This window comes from Meles meles, chromosome 16 (assembly GCF_922984935.1).
Source record: "Meles meles chromosome 16, mMelMel3.1 paternal haplotype, whole genome shotgun sequence".
In the NCBI taxonomy this organism is placed as follows: Eukaryota; Metazoa; Chordata; class Mammalia; order Carnivora; family Mustelidae; genus Meles; species Meles meles.
The window spans coordinates 71,059,555-71,085,860 of NC_060081.1; the positions used below are offsets into that span (position 1 = coordinate 71,059,555).

Below are 26,306 nucleotides of genomic sequence, written 5' to 3' on the forward strand. Positions count from 1 at the left end.
TGTATCGAAGACAGAGCAGCTATCTTCTTTGCTCCCTAACTACAAAATGCTTTCATTTTTAGATTTGTAAACCCCCAAAGAAGGATCTAATGAGTTTTTTCATGGTCTTAACATCTATATTCTCCCAATGACCTTTGTACACACACCTCCTTTTGCATTTATCCACTTATTTTGTGGGCCGTAAGTGGAGAGAAATAAATTCTGGTGGCCAAATATCATAAAAATGAAAGAATGCTGTTACACATACTTTTTAAAAAATCAAAACAGGATGCTCCCGATTCTTGTCACAATATAATGTGTGACAATGTCCTTTCTATTGAATGGCAGAAGAGAATACACATTTCCTTTTCATACACCATAAAAATAGGCTGTCCACACTCGCCGATCCTTCAGTTTGGGAGAGCTTATCTAAGATGCCGTCTGCAGAGTCACAGTCCGAGATTCGCTTAAACTCCCCATCCCACCACCGCCACTGCCGGGGTCCAGGGCGTGTCCTCACGTGTCTAGTAACGGGAAGGTCTTCCTCTGTCATCTTTCTTCCTTTTGCCGTTAGAGGCAAAGGAAAATTCTGCCTTAGCACCTGAGTTCAAGGAAAGCTAAGAGCACAGGAAAAAGATGGGGTCTCCGGTCTTCTGCATCTTCTGGGAAGGAGGCGCCGCAGCGGGCAATGCAGCAGGCACAGCAACGGCGATGCAACGAGGAGTATTTCCCTGCTGCAGCAACCAGCCCGGGACGGCATCGTCTCTCCATGTCCTTGGATCTGAGTCTTGCTCAGCATGTTTAGGAATGGATGACAAAGAGTGCTAAAATGACACATAGGAGGACAAACAGCAGCAGGCCTCACTCAAGACAAAGGAAAACTTAAGATTCCCTAAGGTGAAGATTTACAAGTGTCCAAAGGACCTACGTGGTCAGTGTTTAAGACAGAATGGATTTTATTCTACTTAAAAAAGTAAGTATGTTTTCTCTCTTTGTTCTTTGTAAGATCTCCAGAAAAGAATACAAGTCACACAGTATCACTCCTTCTAGAGCCTGAAAAAAGAAGCTCAAAAATGAAAATTGGGTCCAACAGACCTGGCAGAACAATAAAAATCGAAGTCTCCAATTTTCAATTTTAGTTTAAGCCCCACCTAAATACGTCCCTGGCCCAAGTGAACATAAGACTCAAAACCAGAAGAGCTATGTGTATTTATTTTTACACAAGTACTATTTTTTTTTAAAAAGTACAATTTTTTTTTTTTAAGTCTATCTCCTACCACCACCACCAAGAGAAACTACTTTTAAAGCTTGATGCAGGGGCGCCTGGGTGGCTCAGTGGGTTAAGCCGCTGCCTTCAGCTCAGGTCATGATCTCAGGGTCCTGGGATCGAGTCCCACATCAGGCTCTCTGCTCAGCGGAGAGCCTGCTTCCCTTCCTCTCTCTCTGCCTGCCTCTCTTATGATTTCTCTCTGTCAAATAAATAAATAAAATCTTTAAAAATAATAATAATAAAGCTTGATGCAGCCTTCAAGACAGAAACTATGTGCAACCAGACACATACACAGGCACACATACATACATACACACAGAAGGCACTTCTACTGACTTAAACACAAACAGGATCACACTACCTACGAAATTACAGCTCTAAGGTTCTTAATCCCCTTCCTCCCCTTACAGCTCGGGCCTCCTTTCATGCCTCTGTGTACAGATCTTCCACACCCTGCGGACACGACGCTAGCTCCTGCTATTACTCTAGCTATTAGCCATCTTGCTCCTAGCAGCTCCGACACTGAATTAAGTCATTCCTTATTACTGTAAGCCTTAGATTTAAAAACAAACAAAAACCCAAAAGCGTCTTCCTAACTCAGGACCTTTACACAGGCTGCTGCCGTTCTGCTTCTGTCTGGTCTCTGCTTCAGTGCCGCTTCCCCAGAGAGAACTCTGAACGCATCACCGTCACTCCAATTTAAAGGAGACATCTGGGGTGCCTGGGTGGTGTAGTCGGTTAAGTGTCTGACTCCTGGTTTCAGCTGAGGTCATGATCTCGGGGTCACAGGATCGAGCCCCACACTGGACTCTACATTCAGCACAGAGTCCACTTGAAACGCCATTTCCCTCTCTCTGTGCTCCTCTAGCTCATGCGCGCTCTCTCTCTCTCAAATAATAAATAAGTAAGGCATCTGACACTCTCATAATACTTGCTACTTCCCACCCTCGCACTCACTGCACCCTGATGATTCTAATGTTAACATTTGTCAGCTATTCAATGAAACCCCACCAGGGAAGCGACACGGCTATGGTTTTTTCCCTCAGAGCCTAGCACGATGCCTATCATCAAGGGACCTAAGTGTATCTGCCTTGCAGGCAGAAACTGCTGTCTTTATTAGCCATGTTCTAGAGAAGATGAATTGATCCACCACACAATCACATACCCTACAAATAGTCAACAGCAAAACGAACAGTTTACTTAAAATTATAATTTCCAACCCTGGCAGGCCAGGGGCAAACACGATGCTCACACCCTGTTGGCAGAGGTCTAAAATGATACCATCTTTCTAGTAGGGAACGTGGCCATCTACACTACCATGCATTTCCACTCCAGGTCCATGGCTCATAAAAACAGTCTCAGACTTGGGACGCCTGGGTGGCTCAGTTGGTGGGACCACTGCCTTCGGCTCAGGTCATGATCCCGGAGTGCCGGGATCGAGTCCCGCATCGGGCTCCCAGCTCCACAGGGAGTCTGCTTCTCTCTCTGTCCTTCTCGTCGCTCATGCTCTCTCTCACATAAATAAATAAAATATTAAAAAAAAAAAAAACAGTCTCAGACTTGCACAAAGATTTAACTACGAATGTTCTTCACTACCTATTTTCTAACACTCTATAGCCATTAAAAAGTGCTCGGATGCCAGCTGAGTTTGAGTCCTCCCAGGAATTATAAGTAACAGGCATGACAATGTATTCGAGATAAGCAGTTCTATGAAAAAGTGGTTACCATACAATATCACGCCACTTCTGTTAAACAGATGCATGTATTTACTTAAATATGCAGTGACATCCATGAAAATGTTGAATTTTAAAATTTTTATCGTTCACATGCATTAACTGTAAGTAAACCAAGTTAAAGAAGATACCTTTTTTTTTTTTAGTATCTTTTTTTTTTTTTTTTTAAGATTTTATTTATTTGACAGACAGAGATCACAAGTAGGCAGAGAGGCAGGCAGAGAGAGAGAGGAGGAAGCAGGCTCCCTGCAGAGCAGAGAGCCGGATGCGGGACTCGATCCCAGGACCCTGAGATCATGACCCGAGCCGAAGGCAGAGGCTTAACCCACTGAGCCACCCAGGCGCCCCTAGTATCTTATTTATTTGAGAGAGCACAAGCAGGGGGCGCAGCAGGCAAAGTGAGAGGGAGAAGCAGGCCCCTTGTGGGGCAGGGAGCCGGGCATGGGTTGGATTCCAGAATCCTGGGATCATAACCTGAACTGAAAGCAGATGCTTAACCAACTGAGGCACCCAGGTGCCCCTAAAGATAGCTTCCGTCAGGCGGGAGCTGACCACGCTGCTCCAGGGCCAGGGGGTCTGATTGGAGACACCCAACGGGTACCTGCCCTTTTCAACAATACAGGGAGAACTTCCAAGCAGGATTCAAAGTGGGGTGGCCACCTGAGGGGGAAGCACTGAGAATACTTAGGACCAGGGGTTCCCAAACCCGGATCGAGCTTTAGAGCTACTCCAAGAGCACATTTAAAAAGGAAAAAAAAAAAAAAAAAAAAAGCAAATGACAGACTCCTATTAGAATCATGTGGGTTGGACCAAGGGATTTTTTTTTTTTTAACTTCTCAAGTGGTTCCGAAGCAGACAGCCCACATACCAGTGTTCAGCGATCGTTTAACAACTGCTGGCTACGAGAAACTGAGAAATAACTACCCCATCTGACTCCAATTACATTAGCACCAAAGTGAAGTCAAAAAATGCAAAGCCTCCAAAATGACTCAGATTATACTACCTACTGCCTCTGACAAACCTCACCAGTGAGAAGCCAGTCCCTTTAAGTCCATGAAACTGCCCTCTTCTAAATTACAGTCCCTTCTTTTACTTGGTCCTCAGTGGACCCTGGAAACAGATCATCTGTTTTAAAATTTGTGAAAAAAAAAAAAGTCAGACTTTCTAAGACTATGTTCCTATTCAGTCACATGGCGTTACAGAGATTTTAAAAACCTGGCCCCCAAATTCTTTGACACTCTTCTCATCCAGAAGTAGGGTTCTTAACATTGTCAGTGTGCTAAAAGCAACTGAACCTGTACATTTAAAACAGTTAAAAACTGTTGAATTTACGTAGTATGGATTTCATCTAATTAATAAAAAGGGAGGTTTCTGTATTTCCACCTTTTGAATCTCGACTCTGTGCCTCCTTGACCTGTAGAATATAGCAGAAGCAACGCTGTGGGGATTTCTGGGCTTAGCCCTTAAGAAACTGGAAGCTGCTTCCTTTCCTGTCTTCCAGGATATTCGCTCGTAGAAGCCAGCACCATACCATGAGGATGGGGAAGCAGCCTCTGCTCAGGTTAACAGAGGAACAGAGGTACTCGGGCCAGAGCCCCTGCCGAGCTCCCAGTCAACGCCAGCACCGACTTCCAGCCGAGTGAGGGAGTCATCTTGAAAACGGATGTTCTGGTGCCTGCGGAACCACCTTAGCCAAAGCTATGGGGAGCAGAGACCATCTCACGTGCAGAGCCCTGCCTAAACTGCAGATATACGTGAGCAAAATAAATGCCGAGAGGTGTTAAGTCACTCGGCTTTGTAATGGTTTGTTACGCAACAAGAGGTAACTAGCACTTCAACGCAACAGAGCAGCTGGTCAAAAATTGGCTGTAGAAAATTCTCTGAGCCGGTATCGTAAACTGCAGTCGATTCAGACAAGCACGATCTTCTGCACCGAAGAATTCATCCACGCATGTGCTTCGCAATTCAACTGAGTCACAATCTTTCTACCATGTTCACTCAAAACTATACCACGGAGGAAAAAAGGCATCTTTCTTGCTAAAACATTTTCTTAAGGGGGAGGTGAGGGAGGCCAGAAAGCTACAGAGCACAAAATCATGTACGCCACCAAACAGCCAACATTACGAACAGCTCTCAATGCGTTTTCTCAGAAAAAGCCCCCAAGAGGATGCCTCTCCGCACGCACCTGCTCGCCCAGCCGCCTTCCCTCCAGCCTCTCGGGCAGCGGCTCGCTCTGCAGGGTCCGCAAGGCTTTTGCAGCCGCGTCGTGTTTTGCGGCCTGCCTTGTCTTGCCTTTCCCGTTAAATTGCTGTCCTCCCACGGAAAGCTCAACTTGATAAAGTAAAGGTGGTACTGGAAATGGGTAGAAATACCTGAAAGTAAAAAGAGGGTTAGCAGAGTTACAACCTTAGATCATTAAGTCACCTTTATGTTCCTCCCTGGTAAATTCTGGGTCTTGCCCTCATCACGGGTCCTAAATCACATCAGGCTTCCTTGCCATTAAGGACAACTCCTCAGTACACACGGAGATTTCATAGGCTTACACTGGATTAGAACTGGCACACAGGATGAGCAAATACTATTTAGGCAACAACCTTACGTTCCACAGAATGGACTAGCTTACAGATTACATGAGTTCAATTTGTAATGCTAAACCGAATTTACAAAATCTAAAATGAATTGGGCTTTGCCCGAGGGAGAAAACTCAACTTGCTCTTTCTCATATGAGAGTCACAGTTGCCTGTCTCCAGAAAAGGCTGAGAATTTTTTAACAAAAGCTTGCTTTTTTGTTTTTTTTAGAAAGGGCCCTCATTTCTGGAGACCCCAACAAGTCTACAGCCTGGCAGAGCCTGGCTTCTCACATTCCAGAGCTTGTACTTTTTAAATGGCTTTGCCTCCATCCAAGTCAGGCAGGGAAAGGAAGACTTCCAGTCCGATCATCAGTCTATCCACTAACGTCTGGACTACCAACAGGAGGTTTTTAATACGTGATGTTTTCAGGGTTTCAATTAGTATTTTACTGCACCTGTACTCCAAGGCTATTACAAAGCAAAGAAGCTCAAAGTCAAAAAGTACCCAATAAGCAATAATTAGCAAATTCAGGGGTGCCTGGGTGGCTCAGTCGGTTGGGCATCTGCCTTTGGCTCAGGTCATAGTCGTGGCGTCCTGGGACTGGGCCCTGCATCAGGCTTCCTGCTCAGTGGGAAGTCTGCTTCTCCTCCCCCTTTCTCTATCCCCCTCTTCTGTTCTCTCTCTCTCAAATAAATAAATAAAATCTTTAAAACAAAACAAAACAAAAAACAAACCAGGGGCACCTGGGTGGCTCAGTGGGTTAAAGCCTCTGCCTTCCGCTCAGGTCATGATCCCAGGGTTCTGGGATCGAGCCCCGCATCAGACTCTCTGCTCGGCAGGGAGCCTGCTTCCTCCTCTCTCTCTGCCTGCCTCTCTGCCTACTTGTGATCTCTGTCAAATAAATAAATAAAGTCTTAAAAAAAAAAAATCTACGGGTGCAAAGAATCTTAGTGCGTTAGGAATCATACTCAAATTAACAAAGCATTTAAAAAGGTGATCTTTAACCAAATTTTCTCAGGTCATAGCCACACTGCTAGTGAGGAATATGCTCAGGCCCTTGCTAGAGATAGTTTTGTTTTTAAGGATTTTATTTATTCATTTGCGAGAGAGAGAGACAGAAATAGAGCATAAGGGAGGGGGAGAAGCAAATTCCCTGCTGAGCTGGGAGCCTGACATGGGGCTCGATCCCAGGATCTGGGAATCATGACCTGAGCTGAAGGCAGAGGCTTAACCATCTGAGCCACCCAGGCGCGCCTAGTAACAGGAGTTAAAGGAGCACCAAGACACACTTCCAAAAGTACCAGCACAATTAAGACTGACTTCAACATCTGGCAAGCCTACAGATGACCAAATCATGATGTGCTCCACAATCTACAGACTTTATTCTTCTGTGTCAAATATGAGCTATATTTTCACCTGTATTTAAAACAAACAGATACATACCTTGGGGGATAAGCACCTCCTCTCATGTTGTAGTTGTAGGTGGACTGCATCCGAGAGTACGGGTCGACAGGCTTGTACATGGGTTTTTTTCCCAGTCTCATGCACAGTGCATTTAGCTCTACCGTAGGGGTTATGCTTTCTGCAACACAGAATCAACACAGAGAACTGGCTGTTTTCTGACACAAGAATGACGGTCACTAAGATCAGAAAGAATAGCATGCTTTCTACTAACTGGACTCATAATGCATTTCATGAAAAGATCTAAGTACTTCACTGCTAGGCATCAGGTCAGGAAATCCAAGAACCTGCTGTGATTTCTAGATATTAATACACAGTCAACAGCACAAAATACACCGTAAGGGCTACCAGAAGGGCAACAACTAGCACAAGATGGTATCAGTGAAAGCCACTCATTCTGGTTATTAGAAATCAGTTCTAGTGCACATCAAAATCCACGATTAAAAAAATCCCTTATGACTGTCCAGATCATTTTACTGTTTGGGAATCCTTAGCCAATAAAACTCTGACTGTACTGACTTGCTGGGTTATTGCCTTACACGTAGAAGTAGGTTTACGCACACTATTTCACAGAATGATGCACTTATTAAGTACTAACTGGATGCAAAGCACTCTGCTAAGGGGATACAATTCTTGCCCCAGAGGATTCAAATAACACAAACACTCTCAAAACCTACTACACAACAGGATGTGTGCTATAAGGAAAGATGTGGAATCACTGAGGAAGAGACAAGTAAATTGTATCTGGAGAAGACAGATGAGGATTGCAAAATATTCAGGTATTTCCAATCTCGGTATTTACATTGGGATTTGACCTGTGAGAGTACTTGTTAGGAAAATGAGTTCTGTTGCCATATAAACAAGAGCAAGTAAAAGTTATCTCGGAATTATCAACTGTAAAAATGCACACTGTTCATATTCTAACTTTTTTTCCTCTCAGTTCATAAACCGTAAAACACATATAAAAGGAAAACCAGGCTGGAGAGTAGTGTCAGTGCACAATCACATTTGAAAACAACACTTTCACATCAAACACAGAACAACACTAGCAATGGCAAAGTTCAACTTAAATGCATACAAAAATCCACTTTAAAATGCCTCTTTAGGATGTATGTAGAGGAAAATAAAAAATGACTTGATTCTGTACTATAACTGGTTCAACTAAATTTAGTACACGAATCAAATCTATAAGGGTATCTTTGGGTTTACAAAATCAGAGGGTCACAGAAGTAACCAGCTTCTCTCTTCCTAACATAAGAATTTCACTTTTTATAGGATTCATACAGTTGCATTTTAATGTAACCTAAATCATCTTGAGAGCAGTTCAGACCCAGAAAATTTACCTGCAGTAGAGAACGAATCTGAAACACCACGAAGAAATTAAAAGCAACAAGAAAAGTGTGGCCAAGATCCCTCGGATTTCTTCCTGTGTACAAAGGGACTGGGACGGCTTGGTGTGCCTGACAGGTGGTAGCCACCCCCACCCACCATGGTACGTCAGTGGTTCCCAAGCATTTACCAGACGCTCTTCTCTATTAGTCTTCTCCCAGCTTGGGTCCCTTGTTTGAAGAGATATTATCTACTAAAAGTATTTAAGTAATAAATATTTATTTTCCCATTCTGTTTAATGATCAGGAGACATGTAGCTGGCAATCAGGGTTTCTGATCAACGTCTTATAATTGGTATTTCCACACAGGGTTGAAGGGATTCCAGCTAAGGCCTACATGCTTGGCAATCTGTACAACTCTTATCAAGGAACAAAAGATATTTTCGCTAAGCTTTTCTGAAACCTTGAAAATTGTTTGGTGACACCCCCTACCTCTCAGGACCTTCTCTCCAGATCCTCAGGAGTCACGGGACCAGAGATTGGGAACCAATGCTTTAGATTTCGAGTACGGTTAAGGATTCTGAAAAGGTAAGCGTTTGCCACTGGTAGTGTAGAAACTGTGCTTTCAAAGTCAACAAGTTAGTTAAGAAAGAATTCATATACATACTGAACGGGTACCTCTAAACACACTTTTGAAAGGAACCTGTCTTGGCCCACGCATAATACCTGGATTCCTTCCTTCGCTACGAAAAGGGCGGACTATGGGTTTAGGAAATTTTGTTCCTTCCAAAGCTTTGGCAGCAGCTGTGTGCTGGGCTTTTTTAATACTAGTTCCTTCAGCTTCCCAGTGCTGATCTCCAAGTGTTAGCTGTACTGTAAACACCTACAAATGAAAATTGTGAGCTCTCAATTCATGATACCTGATGTTGACTACAGTATGTCACTTGGACCTTGAACATTTCTTATGGCCTTGGTTTAAAAGGCCTAATCGTTATCTTGGCAATTTATCCCTTCATCCCCATTTTTTGTTGTTTTTATAACACCAAAATATATATATATCATTGACCAGCATTGAATAGCATTCTATGACAAAACTATGCTTTTAAAAAGGGGGGTAAGCACAGAGATTAAGAAATGTTTTCCTACATATTAAATACCAGACACCGATTATTTGGAAATCATCCAAATAGAAACTGTCTTCCAACTACTTCTCATAGAAGAAATATAGCAAACTTGATTTAGACACATAGTAGTATCTCATATAAATTTAGACATTTGTTTTAATGTTCTCATGTGTTTGTGGTTTCTTGTGTGAAAACACAATCCCAGAAGGACAAAAACTGGAATAAATTTGGGAATGTCACCCAGCCTCTTAAACACTGCCTTCTACTTTCCTAAGACTTTATTATTCAGACACTCCCTCCACCTTCAGAAGAAAATCTGATCCACAGCAAGCAAAGATCTAGAAACGTTTCTGAACTCAAGGAGGCATCCGACACAGCAAATTCTGTCCTCAGCAAATGCTGACAATGGCAAGTCTCTTTATTCCTTTTTAAGCATAAATACATACTCCATTCTTAAAATTAGGTTATGTTAATCCTATCAGAACTGAATTAATACTCGGTCAAAAAATATGAGACCCATCATACCACAGTGGTTCTCTAACTTTGGTGCTCATCCAGGAGCCTTGGTAAAATACACATGCCCAGAGATTTTGACTGAGGAGTAAGAGGGGAGACTGGAGCAAATGTATCTTTTGTAAACTCCCCTCATCATTCCAACACACGTGAAGTTTGAGACTCAATAGTGTGGAATTTAGCAAAACCAACTGGAGCTTTTATTTTTCTGCTTTTCTTTATCACTGGCTAGCACCCTGCTGTATCTACAAATAATCTACATAAGAAACGCTGATGTGAGTACATCCACATCATCTGAAAATGTCCAGATCACTGAAATTGGGTGCCTGAAGAGATGGGTGCGACTTGCCTTCCCAGCCGATTTTTCTTGTAGGTCTTAACTTCAGGATTCCCTCAGTACACAGCTTCCACTAAAGGGGAAAAATAAAAAAATCCTCATCCCACTGAACCCTTAGGGGGTCCCCTGAATTAATGCTGCAGTTCACAAGGTTACTCATTTAGCACCGAGAGCACGGACTCAAACCTGCGGCTAGCCCGAGCTGCCAAAGAGCAGGTGCCCGCAGCGCTGAGCAATCCCCTGGGGCCGTTCATGACCCTTTCATGGAAAGACACTGAGGGGAAAAAGCTAAAAAAACAAAGAATTAATTTTATCAACAGTATTGCCTTTCTCCAGCACTTTCCCCATCCGCGCTGTTGCCACTCTGCTGCCTCCCACGTGGAGGGTTGGTAGTGAGGTCACAATCTAGGTTTTAATAGAATTAAAACAATATCACTCCACTGACTTTTTTAAAGAGTCTAACAGTCACCTAGGAGGGAGTCACTTTTCCTCTTTCAATAACTTGAAGGTTAAAAAAGGGGGGGCCAGTTACAGACTGAAATCACAGCCAAATTACCTACAGTACCACTAAAGTTTAAATGAAAAAGTACACATTTCAAAAAATACCAAAAACAGTTAATAAAGGGAATCCCAAAGTTAAGGTCTGCAAAAAAAACCCTGTAGCACAAACAGAACAGTTACAGAAAATCACTAATTGCCTTCCAAAAGTAAAGAAACATTTCAAATACGATCATGCTTTAGAGTGTTAAAACTAGCTTCACCTGAGTAGAAATTTCTGTTTCTTAAATGCGTAACGAGAATGACTACCATTTCTGAAGCACTCACTGCCAGGCACGTGCTCCACACTTTTAACATACTGTCTCTCATTTAATTCTCACAGTAGGCCTATTTGGGTAGGTATTATCCCATTTTACAGAAGAGGAGACTGAGGTTCCCAAAAAAGTAGTAGCTTGCCCAAGGTCACACGACTAGAAGAAGCTGAGATTTACACCCAGATCTGTCTCACACCAAAGGGGACTCACCTAACCACACTTTGGTGCCTACTTAGGACTGTGGCTGATGTTACTTTTAGTCACACGAAATGGGAAACTTGATTCAAGGCTTGAGGTTTGCATGTCAAGAAAAATGAGGTATAAAGAGACCAATAACTCATCCTTAATTATGTTATCTTTATTGCAAAGCTAGGATCAGAAATAGGAGATCTAATTCCTTCTCTCTGATACAACACCCTCTCTCACACTGCAGATGCAAAGATAAAGCCAGATATATACACATTTAAGTTCCAAGATTTACATTAGCACAGATATCAAACAAGCTTCAAAGACTGAGGTCCTGAATAAAAAAATAGTAAAAATTTATATTACAGTCAGTCTTCCATTCTCTAAGGTATAGGGAAAGGCAAGGATAAGTGAAATCGGAGACAACCCAAAGGACTCCCTCTGAGACTAATTTCTAACCCTCATCTTCAAACTTTTTACCTGGATTGCTAACAAGTGACAGAATAGATTTCCTGTTCCCCTTCTCCCTGCCCAGTCTGAGGTACACAGGCAAGCACGCAGGAAAGGAGTCAGAGGCAGGCTATAGCCAGGAGGCCCAGAGCCTGGAAAATTCACAGGAAATCATTCACAGTTGCTTGGGAATTGTCTCTATTCAGAGTCCTAAACACAACCACACACTAACTGGAATTTTAAAAGCCATACATCCCAAAAAGAAGCATGTCTTTCCTTTGACCCATTCTGCAAGGATGAACAGAAGTGACTTGCCAAAAATCGATACTTTTGCATCTCTGGAAGACAGCCTCAGTGGTTGGAAAGTACGTATTCTGAATCACAGCACCACTTGGAGCAACATAAAGACAGAAAACATTCCTGGAGGGTTATAAATGCACAAGCAGTATGGACAATATTTACCTTACAGTGAGCTGGACCTTGCTCACGCAAAAGCTTATACTCAGGCTGAATCTTGTTGAAACGGGCTAACTCATTCACAAGACACATGGGGGTTTTCTCTTTGGGGTGTGCCATGCTAGAAGGAACTGAAAAATAACGTCAGAGCAATAAAGTCAACTAGCAGTGTACAGTACTGCTGCTCTCCCGGGGATCAGAAGAGCGAACACAACGGTCTAAGGAAGCAGAGCGGCAGCGACGCTCAGCTGCAAACTGTGCCGGGCCGCCTGCCTGAAGGCACAGCTGGGGTCTGCTCTGAACCGGCCCAAGCCAGAGACCCCAGGAGAGGGTGTCTTCCAAAGAGAACCAAGGTCAGGGGGATAACCGAACCATGGCAGCAAGCAAGATTTGAAATCAGATGAAGCACTGTTGTTATAACCAACCACGGGAATAACACGGAGGTCTTGTGAGCCCAGACCCACTCGTTACCACAAGAGCCGTCAGCCGGACCCTGTCGGTTATTACACAAAGTTCAACGTGCCAATGCCATTTCTCAAACAACGGCCATCGTGTTCCGCACGGCTACCTTCTCGTTCCTGGGGCATCCCCTAGTCTTACCTCCAGAGGCTGCCATCCTCAGACTTTATCTACTTCTGAGAATGACACAAGTTAAATAAAATGGCCTTGACAGGCAGGAGTTTTTACAAAGTGAGTAGGATGTGGATATGAGAACACGTTAGAAGAAAACGCAATAAATCCCAGAGGACTGAAACAGTCTGTGACATTTCCTTTGAAGATGGTCTCCTACAGCAAATTTGGGGAAAACTGAACCTGTTGGGTATTATGACAAGTCAAGATGGCTCTCTGGTGAGCCAGTCCAAGGAAGCCTAGAGGTAGGGTGAGAGATGCCATGCAGCTGAGAGGGGGAGAGCCAGCACTCTAAGAACAGATTTATAAAGTAAAGGAAATGAGAAATGGAGGAGGAACTGCAAGGGAAATTGTCAGGCACAAGGGGCTAAAAGAATTTGTTAGAAGGTGACTCTGCTATGGAGACACCCATGCTGGCACCCCATTTAATCGGTTTTGCCACTTTGGGGAAGGGTTGGGAAGCTGAATAATGTTTTCAGGATTATTTATTTTTCAGGTGTTTCAAGTCTTTTCTCATCAACGAGCACATTTATTTATAAACTTTTTTTTTTCTAAACTAATCTCTGCACCCAATGTGGGGCTCGAACTTACAACCCTGAGATCAAGGGTCGCATGTTCTTCAGACTGAGCCAGCCACACGCCCCATCAATGAGCACATTTAGTTCATCTTTATTTTCCTAACAGTCAGATTTAAATGCTTCTGAACTTATTTCCTCTTCAAAAATTTGTGCTTTGTTCAATTTCTACTTGTTCTTCACTGTGATTTCTGAACTACCTCTGAAATCACAACTTAAACTTACTTGTTCAAAATAAAAATTAACAAATGCCAATGCACTCTCTTGCTTTCCGGTAAATATAGCTGTTCCCTTGCTTGGGATATAATCTTACAGACATTTAAAACAAGGGTTACACATACAAGAATTCTTTGTCAGTTCTGGGAAATAATTTAAAAAGCAGAATTTTTCCATACAATAATACAAATCCGAAGTGGTATTTACTGTTCAATCCTTTCTGCGGGCCACCACTTTATAATAAGCTAGGTTTTATAGTTCAGTTTTCAATTCCCTTTCTTAACACTTTGAAATGATCTGTCAACTCAGGCCTCTGACAAACCAGTATACAACCGACTGTTTTACATCTGGAATAAAGAAGCATGGATGTAAATATTTTCTTCTGCTTCATGAAGGTAATGTGAGAGCTCCCTACATCTCCAATCTACTTATCAGATCAAAAAACAGGGTAAGAAAACATTTGAAAAAGAAGACACGTGGATTCATACGCTTACCTGCAGCTGCACTGGTGGGTGTAAGAGATGCAGAGGGTAAAGCAGAGTTTTGAATAGGTCTACCTGCATTTTCAGAGGGCAGAGAGCTAGCAGTAGAAGGAATACTCATCAAAGGCTGGGAGAGAAGAGACTGGTTCTTGTTCAGTATTTGGCTCCCTGAGAGAGCAGCAGATGGGTTCTGAACTTGCACTTGAACTTGAGACATGGTCACTTTCAACAAAAGTGAACAACTGCAGGTAAACAGCTTTCAGTGCAGGTTAATTCAGTGCTATGAAGTCTAAAGTTCTACCTAAAAGTTGTAAGGGAAAGAAAATAAAAAGGTAAATTATAGAGGAGATATGTAATTGCCAATATTTAGTCAAAACTGGCGTCACCTACTCAAGAATGAAAATAGTCCCATTGAGCTTATAGCTCCGCTGATGTATTAAAGGTGGGTTTCCTCTTGGTATACAGTGAGGTCCCTGGCCTTGTGATTTTCTGATACTGCTTTTAAATGACTTGCAATACCCATCTGTTCTGCATTATTTATTTTAAAAAGAGCATCAGTAGAGTTTAATGATATTCATGGTTGAATATTAAGAATTACAAACTACAGCCTATGTTCAAAATGGCCAATTAAAAAAATAGGAAGAGGCTTTCCATACCACATGGGATACAGTAAAGATTGCTGGCCTCGAAAGTATCAGAAGCTGAAAGCGTTACTGGGTTCCTGAGACCATTAATGGGTGAATGTCACCACTGCTTCCACCAAAGGGCCATGTGCTCAGACTGGCACCCTTACAGTTTTCTTTTGGGCTGACTGAAGAAAGACAGAAATTTCTCACTTTTGTTGTTTCTTTTTCCTATGACAGTAAAAGATCTTTTCCCTATGAGGTTTGTTGAGGCTCTTATTAGTTACACGCCCCAAACAAAATTTGCATCTACATCAACATGCGGAATCCTGAGAAATTATTTGAATAGTAAAGAACATTCTATAGTGTTTTTATGATTAAAAGCAAAAGTGGAGAAGATGAAGAAGAGAGGAACAGATTTGACTGGTAATTTCACTGGTGCGGCTGGGGAGTGGAACCCGGGGAGCAGAGGAGACGGTTTACTTCATCTTCTAAGTTCCAAAGGCATTATTTCTAAATACACTTAAATTTCTTCATAAGTCAAAAATAAGGACAATTCTGCTTATGTTCAGGGTTATCCTTCAAAAAGCTGAAAATGTTTAAGCAAGTCAAGAGTACCCCCAAATAACCAATAAAGAGTAGAGAAAGATAACCAAAACAGAAACCAGCAAACAAATCAGAAGTTCTGTGATAGGGGCCCCTGGGTGGCTCAGGCGTTAAGCACCTGCCTTCGCTCAGGTCATGATCCCAGGGTCCTGGGATCGAACCCCACATTGGACTCCCTGTTCAGCGGGCAGCCTGCTTCTTCCTCTCCCAATCCCCCGCTTGTGTTCTCTCTCTCACTGTGTCTCTCCCTGTCAAATAAATAAATAAAATCCTAAAAGAAAAAAGTTCTTTGACAGAGTAATTGTTACTTAATTTTTGAAAAAGTCTCGAAATAATTTTTTTTTAAGATTTTATTTATTTATTTGACAGAGAGAGATCACAAGTAGGCAGAGAGGCAGGCAGGGGGCGGGGGGGGGGGCAGGCTCCCTGCTAAGCAGAGAGCCCAATGCGGGGCTCGATCCCAGGACCCTGGGATCATGACTCGAGCCAAAGGCAGAGGCTTTAACCCACTGAGCCACCCAGGCACCCTCGGAATAATTTTTAATTAAAGCTGGACCTTTAGAAAGAGATGAACAACCAGAGCAATTCAGCTGCTTGAGAAGTTCTGGCACATTTTCTCTTGCTGAGAGCAAAAAGAACTGCAAAACTAAAAACAACAACAACCGAAACACCTCAGCTCAAACATGACTTTGGCTAGAGAGACAGAGCATCGCCTTATTCACCAAAATCCCCCACACCGCAGTTGTTTCTGGTTTACTTTTGGAGTCAACACAAAGGAACAGAGGAGATCCACTGAAGACTAGATAACTGCCCTGGTGGACAAGTTGCCAACATCAGGAAACAACTCCAGAACCACCCAGAAATCAGCTAGGACCTCGTTTCATTGTTTTGACGTCCTTCAGCTGCCAAAACAAAAATATTTCTCTCTCAATGGCCCCCACACCTCCTGTACTCCCTCCTCCCTCTCTTTCTAAACTCTGTCTTGAAGGCATTTTCCTACCAAAAAAAAATCATTTACAGTATACTCACAACTTCACATCACCAACCACTAGTCGCAAGTCAAAAAATAAGCCAAAAATAAAGTGTCTGCCCCCAGGGCCTACCTGCATCCCTGAAGCAGCAACTCAGTCCTGCCCTGGGCTGCTCTGAGAGTATGAGACTGAATGAATGAACTAAATTTAGAAAGGGTGGGGCTCAAAGAGATCTTTCTTGGCTAATGCTGCCTACAGCAGGCCCACAGCCAGCATCACCAGTCACAGACATAAATACACAGATTTTCCAGAAGCTGAAGAGGGTACAAATGGCCTTTAATTAAGACTGCCCCAAAAATGTTACCTTAAGTTCACCTGGAGTTATGTCTGTATAACTAGTTGAAACAAGTAGTTCAAAACTGCAAGTAAAGATTTTTTAAAACCCTAATAAGGCTGTACAGGTCTTTAAATCTCTAACGCTCACCATAACCAATACCAAAATTCAACAAACAGTACCCATTAGCACATGAATGCTCCCATGTGTCTTTAAGCCCGAAAAGAGAATCTACTGCAGTGGTTCGAAAAAGCTAAAGAGGGGACAATTCAGTCCTTCAGAGACTGCTCTGGATACATTACTTGGTTGTTGCCAACTGGAGGATGGGAGGCAAGAGTTACTGCTACCTAGTGGACAGAGGAGCCACGGATGCTGTTTCGAGTAGACATATACAAACCCACAAAATAAAATATCAGCAATAAGTAACTTATATTCTTAGGAAAAGAAAATCCCTTCTTTATTTCAAAAGGCTATAAAAAAATGGGCTAATATTTTACCCAAACAGATGCTCTTCTCCCAAAGAGAAGTCAGGCAGTTAATATAGTTATAAATGGGATAAAATATATTATTTACCCACATAACTTGAATAACAAATAAAGCTTCTCACTACTGCTATTTCTAGAGTGCAGAGCAACATTCAGGGTCATCAGGGAATTCTGAAGATCCTACTTCTGCACAAATTTAGCACCTGTTGCTCAACAGTACTACCCTGTCCTGAAGATTAAATCCTTACATGAAAACGTGTCTTTTCTTTTGAGGCTATCTTTAAGGACTACTTGCCACCAGATAAGTTAGGGACTCCAAAGAGATTAAAATGATTAATCAGTCTTCTTATAAATGAACAGTATTTTACACACAGCAAAATTAGGTGGAAAACTGAAAACACAAAGACCAGCTTTCCTTAGCAGTGGAAACAACTTTAATTGTTAAGCCTGTGTTGTGCTGCTATTTCCCTGCCTCCTGCCTCCAGCACAGACTAGAGGGCTTTTGGTTTCTCTTATCTCTAGAGCTTTAGAAACCGACCTAGGAAAACATGTTCATCTTATTCTCAAATCCTCATATTTACATAGCATATATAAGCACTAGAACACAGAGGTAAGAGGACAGAGTTACATATATATATATACACATATATATATATATACACATATACATATTTATATATATATACACACACACACACACACACACTTTTTTTTTTAAGACTCCTAATTCCAAGTCCCAAGTTTGGCTTGGTGACACAAAAATCTTCTCATAAAAATAGTCTCACTTTGGCTGGCAGCTTCTGTTTCACAAGCGTCATATACTTTTTAATGGGTTGTGGGAAGGGGAATATGGACACATGAATTCTACAAAAGCACCTTTTTTAAGGTATTTTCTATGCCTAGCATGGAGCCCAGTGTGGGACTCATGACCCTGAATTCAAGACCTAAGGTGAGATCGAGTCCAATGCTTAGCTACATGAGCCACCCAGGCACCCCTAAGTATTTTAAAAAATTACACATGATGTGTTAAAAAATGATCAGGCACAGGGGTGTCTGGGTGGCTTGATCGACTAAGCATCTAACTCTTGATTAAGCATCTAACTCTGATCTTGGCTCAGGTCATAATCTCAGCGTCGTGAGATCAAGCCCCACATGGGCTCCGCACTGGACATGGAGCCTGCTTGGGATGCTCTCTCCCTCTCCCCACTCTTGAGAGGGCTTGCTGTTTTCCTCTCTCTCTCTCTCTCCAGAAAAGAAAATAAAAGTGATGAGACACAAATGCAAATTTCTCCCTTGGCGGTGATCTACCAAGACTAGGGCATACTGAGTGCACCATTTGAGTGATCTGTTTAATAAACAAAAAGATAGATTCTTCTAGAAATAGTTTACAGAACTATCTGCAAGAATGCTTAGTCTTATTCACTTTCAGCTAACAGATGTTAAATCTCTGTAATATGAAACAACTACTTCAGCAATTATGGGAAAACATCATTTTTAGTATCTGATTTGTAACTAGAGTAATACATGACTTATAATGAAGTAGCTATACTTTTGTGTTCAACACATCATTCCCCTTTGCTGTAAGTGACGATATGTTAGAAAGAGAAAGAAAGAAAGAAAGAAAAAAGGAGAAAAAAGTCACCCCAACTCTGGACAAGCGAAGATAGCCACAAACGTTGTCCTCAATCAAATCTTACGTAAGTAGCATGGGTATGCAGACACAAGAGCACTCTAGCTCCTTGCCAGGATAAAGCATCAGCTGTATGAACAGCAATTTCAGGACAGTATATTCATTCAACATTCAACAAAAATTTATTAAGCATCTACTACATGTGAAACCTCATATGGCATACTGTACATTCTCAAGTGCTAGAAAAAAATCTATTTGTTAAACGTTTCCTCAAAGACACAAAAAGAGGGGCGCCTGGGTGGCTCAGTGGGTTAAAGCCTCTGCCTTTCGCTCAGGTCATGATCCCAGGGTCCGGGATCGAGCCCCGCATCGGGCTCCTTGGCGGGGAGCCTGCTTCCTCCTCTCTCTCTCTCTGCCTGCCTCTCTACTTGTGATCTCTATCTGTCAAATAAATAAATAAAATCTTAAAAAAAAAAAAAAAAGACACAAAAAGAGATCTGTAAGCAACCAAATGTAAAGCTATTAATCTGTTCTCTAGGTTTCAAGAGGCTCCACTCTCAGAGAAACTTTGTCACCAACAATAAAAAAGCTAAGGAATAAACCACGTTTCCTATAATAGCCTTGAAATACACCTAAAATGCCCACATCATTCCTTTACATTCAACACTTATTTCTAAGATCCTTTTTGGACACATCTTTCTGGTTGCAATGTGGTTTTATGTTTTTTTACAAACAAACTCACCCCGTGCCCACAATCACCACCATACCTCCCTACCTTCACCCCCGCCCAGCACCCACCATCCTGGCTCTGATCCCTAGAACAGCAATTCATTGACTCCAAACATTATCTAAACACCCGTAAGTGGGGCAGCCACAAATACAGAAACATGGCAATCACTATATTCCTACATAACCATTTCCAAATAACAATGGCAATGTCAAGCAAATAATATCCAATAGCAAGCCCATACATCAAATTACCCAAAAATAAAAAAGGTTTTTTAAAAAGAAATATGGTCAAACTTCTTAAGAGAGAGGGAAAAGCAAAACAAAAAGACCACTATGTACTTGGTGTTCAAAGACAGGACAGGTACCCCTGAGGAGGCACAATCACTTGTAAGACAATAAAATCATCCAAAAATAATGTCTGGAAACAACTCAGGCTGCTCAAGATCTCTGCATCCAAGTGACTGAATGTGGCCCCTGTCTCACACTTGGCTCAGTGCCAAGTGGGCAACAGAAGATTTTCTTTCCACAGAAATGGAACCACTGCGTGGTCCACTTGAAGAAACACTTCCTAAAAGAGAATTCATTATTAATTGTTCATCCTGGAAAAACCATCATACCAAACTGCACACTAAAGTGAAAAAAACTTCACCTCTGCAGCCTAATGGGCTGCAAGCCTTACTTTCTTTTCTAGCATTGCAACCTTACCAAGCTCTCTTCTCCCATTCCCTAGGAGGAAATCTTAAAAATAACTAAAGTCAAACAAATTGGAAGTGTTTTTAAAATCTAAACTTATAAAAACACAGAGAAATATCTTAAACCAACTAAAATAAGTGACTATTCATAGCAGCACTGTGTAACTGAGTCTTAAATAAGGGGCTTAGTTCAACGTAACAGTTAACTGGCATTTCCTTTCAGAAAAGGGAAATTGTACTCTGTAACCATGTGCCATCTACCTAGAAACACAACTGCATTTACCATCATCTTCATGCAAAACAGACTAGAGCCAAGACCCAGTTTCTAAGAAACCAGCCTTGCTGCTAAGTAGCATCCAACAATGTTAAATCAGATCAAACTTCTGAATTGTGGAATTTAGTTCTACTCGAAAATCAGACAGCAATTATCTATCCAATTCTTGGCAGTCCACTGCCTGGTGCCTCAATTTCCCCAGAACACTCTGTAAAAGGCTATAAGGCAAAGCCTTCAGCTGTAGCAGTCGGAGAGCTAAAATAGTGAAGAAATCCTGAGGCATGGTATGGTTAACAGTTTAGTCCTTTGAAAAGAAAAGCACTAAATAAACCCAGTGTAAACCCATTCATTGACCCTGGTACAACCTCTCTGATTCCTTATGCTTCAGTTTCCTCATTCTCAAAGAAAGTTGGGTTTGAGCTGTCCACTACTCACTACCTCCGTGATGGTACAGTGCTGTGCTTTCAGCTCTCGGGGGGACGTGCTAAGACACAAGGCAGTATTGGCAAATGCAGTGTATTCTGTAGTGCCTTGTGTAAAACCGTAAAACCCTCAACTCTTACAAAACTTTTGGTCTAGATGATCACAAGCAGCCAGCAGTAAATGGAACTGATTCATAACCCTATCTCATGACAGAAAACAATGTTGGATTATTTCCACAGGTTTAAAAACCAAGTTTCACATAAACAATCTGAGAAATCAAAGGCAACCTACAAAAGCTGCTGTGAGCAAGATACTTACCAACTAAGTTATGTCTAATGACAACTCTAGTGGTCAATTTTCACGTCTCGACATTTCAAGTACACGGCAGTGCTGGCTAAAGGGTTTTACATTCTTGCCAACAACCTTCCTTCCCTGCATTTACTTTCTAATTAAATCTCAGGAGTAAAAGAAATTCAGACTGCATACAGTTTCTTCTAATTCTCTAACATTCCAGCCAGAAGTAAAAGTCATTTTCCATACAAGTCATTCAAGAATTCAAAAATATCACAGATTATGAACAGGTCTGAAATTACAGAGCCAAATTATGTGTACCTTAAAAAGAAGTGCTCCAGGAATAATGCTGTTTTGGTTCAGTTCTGAGAGGTTATGTGGTTAGGAAACTCCTAGAAAATAAGAAACAATAATTTACTAGAGTAGATAATTTCTGACAATGAAGATATATATTACTCAAGTTTTGGGGAAACCTAAGATTTACAAGTAGGGAGGTTTCTGAAAACACGTTGTCATGGCTTGAAGCAGCCACTGTAGGATCCATGTAAGACACAAATGCCTGGGAACTGGGTAGAATACTTGTGGAGATATGACCACAAGAGAGAGATGAATACCCTGAAACTAATTTTAAAGAAAGAAACTGGGCATCATATACAGTCTGATCACACAAGTGGTTTTTAAACTTAAATGGTTTTTCCCTCATTTAACTACCAGTTAAATATTTTATTCATAAATGTCCTTACCATATACTTAGTCATGCAAATACAACTGCATGGGAAAATTTACAAAAATGTACTTTATACATAAACATTCTTATATTAAATTACAAAATACAAAAAGCACATTACCTCTAGTAAATCCAAACCATAATCATTCTTTAGAACTGGATTTCAGGCGACATTAGAGTTTAATTCTCAAACTCTCAGATCTGGTTTATCTAGAGTTATCTTCCTTTTCAAAGGGTAATACGAGTGATCCTTGAACAACACAGGGGTTAGAGGTGCTAACCCCCCGACCCCACACAGTCAAAAATCCATGTATAACTTTTCGCTCCCCAAAGACTTCATCACCTATAGCCTAGCTGGCAACTGGAAGCCTCATCAATAATATAAACAATTAACACACAATTTATATGTATTATTTATAATATTCTTTCAATAAAACTAGAGAAAAGAAAATATTAACAAAATCACAAAGAGAAAATACATATACAACACTGTACTGTATTTATAACAGAAATCCGCATATAAAAGGACACATGCAATTCAAACCCACGTTGCTCACAGGTCAACTGTAGTTAGTAACAAAGACGATTCGTTACCTTGAGATGACTTTTGCATTTTTAACAACATAATTTCACTCATTTCAATTTCTCACTGTTACTGTGACTTAACAGAAGATAAAAGTAGCTGTTCGTTGTCCAAACAATTTCAGAAATAAAACAATAAACTCTAATTTGTTTTACGGTATTTTAAACTCAAGTCCTTTTTGTAAACAGTATACTAATAACTTTCCAGTCTAGAAGTGTGTTGCTCCATAATCTCACCCATTCACAAGACTAACATGAATGGAAACTGGAAAAGGCCTCTGAGAAACCCAAAGACATTTCTAAGACCACCGAGGACAGCTCATGCCTTCTACTTTTGGGGGCTTCTGTCAATTTAAGTCCCTCTGTGCTGAACAATTATGGAAGGTTTGGGTATCTACGTTTTTTTAGCCCAACCCAGAGGCTTAAAAAATTATAATATAATAAATAAATAAATAAGAATGGAAAAAGGAAGCTGCTCAAGTCAGACAATGACAACAGTAAGAAACAACCACCAGGGACGCCTGGGTGGCTCAGTTGGTTAAGCAGCTGCCTTCGGCTCAGGTCATGATCCCAGTGTCCTGGGATCGAGTCCCATATCCGGCTCCTTGCTCGGCAGAGAGCCTGTTTCTCCCTCTGCCTCTGCCTGACTCTCTACCTACTTGTGATCTCTCTCTCTCTCTCTCTCTCTCTCTCTGACAAATAAATAAATAAATAAATCTTAAAAAAAAAAAAGAAAGAAACAACCACCAACAACTTTACAGCAAAGGAAAAAGGAGGAGAGGGAAGAAATACAGCAGCTTGTAACCACCTGGATTGTAGACATCTTCACACAAAACAAGGATAGCCGACACTCATATACACATTCACATTCCCGTGACCCAACGCAGTTTCTGAAACCCCATTTGAAAATACCATTTTCAAATGATAATATAAAGCCATCATGATTATCACCAGTGTAGCTACATAGCACTTACTTTCTCCAAGCAGTGGTAAAGACATACTGGGGGTTAAGCCCAACTCCCTTACTTTCCCACTCAAGAAAACATACTAGAATGCAAAAGATGAATTACATTCATTGCTGCAGTCATTCAACAAATAATTTCCGAACACCTACTACTTGCAGGCAGTATTTCAAACACTAGGGAGAATGCAGTGCACAAGTCCTTGCTGAATTCACGCTAATACAAGAAAAACCTTGAACCTAACACAAATTTAAGTAAATAATTCACAGTGGCATTTTAACTCATAGTAACAAATCATTTATAATACACATCCCCTCATAACTAAAGAAGACACATAAGGACAGAAAGACCCCTTGGCTGCAAAATGCTGATTTAGGATTAAGGGCAAACCAGCTAGCATATGGCTGTTTGGTTATGGTGGAGAAAAGCCTTAGTTGGAGATCTGAGTTTGGGTCCAACTCTGGTGCTGAGCTGAATAATAAATGCCTTATTTAATATGTTAAGAGGCTTCAACATTTTGTTGTATTAAATGGAGTCACCGCCACCAATTTCATGTGATTAATAAAATATTAACTGTACTGCTTGAATGGATTAGCTGGTAATACAGGTGAAATGCTTGCAAAGTAGAATATTTCATATCAAAGTTAGCTGTTAGACGTTACTTTCTTAGGGTATACTATAACTGGTTTTATAAAATGACATAAATTATGTCCAAAACACACTATTTAAGAAAGAAAAACAGCAAAATTAGGAAGAACTTTATCCAAAAAAATGTTTACTTTATTCTTTTTTTATGTTTGGTGCTTAAACAGGTAAATTCTGTTGAGAGGGAAATCAGCACCCAGCAGCAGTTATGCTCTAAATGTTCCAGACTGTAAAGGTTCACTATACTACAAACAAAAAGGGAATTTATTTACCTAATTCTATTTGACTGTCATCTAGGTGAAGGGTCAAAGAGCTTCAAGGAGCAGGTTGGTTAAATTGTGCAACAAAGAACATAAACCTGCAGGCATAATCAGACTTATCATTACATATAAATTATCTTATTTCTGACAGAAGAAAGAACTGCCTAGCATTTTGTACAAAATCACAATGGCATCAGCAGACAATGGCCCTGTTTGTATCAGGGTGGAATCTGCAAGACTAGAAAATTCATGCCTCAGTTAATTTTAATCTATAGAAAGTATGGACTTCAAAAAGCAAAACTGTGAGAGAATCAGCCAAGTTCTGGTTAGATCAAAAAGCTCGTGCCTGAGGGCAGCCAATATAATAAGAATATAAGACAATATAAGAAGCAGAATGTGCTCACTTCATCCCCAGAAAAGACATATTTTCATGGTTAATGAAATGTATGTATGTCATTACAGACTACACAGTCACCTCCGTTAAGGTTAAAACACAGAATGGAAACTCACACACCATCTCATGAAAAACCCAAATCCAATGGGCAGGTTTAATTTCACTGATCTAGCCTTTTATTTATTTATTTTTTTAAGATTTTATTCATTTATTTGAGAGAGAGAGAGAGAGAGAGAGCGCGCGCACGCTCATGAGCATGAGAGGGGGAAGGTCCGAGGGAGAAGCAGATCCCCCGCCAAGCAAAGAGCCTGATGCGGGATTCGATCCCAGGACTCCAGGATCACAGCCTGAACTGAGCCACCCAGGCACCCCTTTTATTTGTTTTTTATTTCATTTTTATTTTTTAAAGATTTTTATGTATTTGACAGAGAGAGACAGGCAGAGAGGGAACATGAGCAGGGGGAGTGGGAGAGGGAGAAGCAGGCTTCTGGCAGAGCAGGGAGCTCGACATGGGGCTCGATCCCGGGACCCTGGGATCATGACCTGAGCTGAAGGCAGACACTTAACGACTAAACTACCCAGGTGCCCCCACTGATCTAGCCTTTTAAAACTAGCCATTAAGAGAAGACTACTGCCTCGGTGGAGAACCAAAGAGGCCTCCTATTCAGGTGAACACTGCTTCAAAGAAAGCAAAAAAGAAAGTGTTCAGGAGGCAGTTTAATTCCAAACAGAAAGTTACATGAAATATTTCCAATGTCATCAGCCAGCAAACGCATGTTAGACACGGCTGGGAGGCAAAGAGGGCAACAACCGCGGAGTCCTATAAAGCTAACTGGAAGATTAGTGAATGCATATCCAACAGTGGAATATCAGAATTCTGAAGGAACTAATTCTCTTAACAACCTTGTATATAGTTCATAAATCATTTTTAACAAACTTCATGAAGAATTATAGCAATAATTTAGGGGAGAGCCTCCTACAACACATAGGTTAATGAAGTATCCTCCTCCCCATTTACTTCTAAACAGTTCCCCCCACCCCTCCCCAAAAAAACCTTTGAATCAACCTACAAGTTTTAATGTGGCTGTAGCAATCACAACAAACAAAAGTACACTGTTAAGTCTATTTCAAGGGAAAGATGAGTAGAGTTCATTTTAAAAACTGGTATTACTGAAATAGACTTTTTTTCAAATTGGTCTGAAGTTCTAGTAAACAAAAAATTACCCCAGCTAAGATGAAGCACTGCTGACACACAGACAAAAATGCCCTAGACAGAAAGCGTCCGAGCATAATTAGAGACGAAGTGTGGTTCAGTGGAAAGAGCTCAGGACCCCACTCCAGTTACCTGGTCTCCCAACACGCCTCAGTAACCACGGCCACTATGAACTGACACCTACAAAGACGTTTTCCAGTATCAGAAACACAACATAAAGCGTCTATTTCAACTCTTAGCACCAATGAAGAGCTCGCTGAACAGCAGCTTTTACATCATTAGATAAATTCAATCTGACCCCTAAGATTCCTTTCCTGCATCAAGTAACCCTCACCCTGTAAT

General features: G+C 41.3%; 1 protein-coding gene across 7 annotated transcripts in view; it reads right to left on the minus strand.

Annotated features, from left to right (window-relative positions):
• STAU1 (staufen double-stranded RNA binding protein 1) overlaps window positions 1-26,306 on the minus strand; it is a 56,053-nt gene that overhangs the window by 23,989 nt on the left and 5,758 nt on the right. For 2 of the 7 annotated variants that reach the window (XM_045980952.1, XM_045980954.1), the window contains exons 2-7: window positions 21,503-21,573; window positions 14,136-14,424; window positions 12,227-12,351; window positions 9,069-9,225; window positions 6,997-7,135; window positions 5,168-5,354 (exon numbers count right to left, since the gene is read on the minus strand). In XM_045980952.1, coding sequence (XP_045836908.1) covers window positions 5,168-5,354; window positions 6,997-7,135; window positions 9,069-9,225; window positions 12,227-12,351; window positions 14,136-14,340 — 813 coding nt within the window. In that variant the 5' untranslated portion in view covers window positions 14,341-14,424; window positions 21,503-21,573. Of the gene's footprint in view, window positions 1-5,167; window positions 5,355-6,996; window positions 7,136-9,068; window positions 9,226-12,226; window positions 12,352-14,135; window positions 14,425-21,502; window positions 21,574-26,306 lie in introns of those variants that run through there. The other 5 variants (XM_045980955.1, XM_045980956.1, XM_045980957.1 and 2 more) reach the window with 4 other exon arrangements.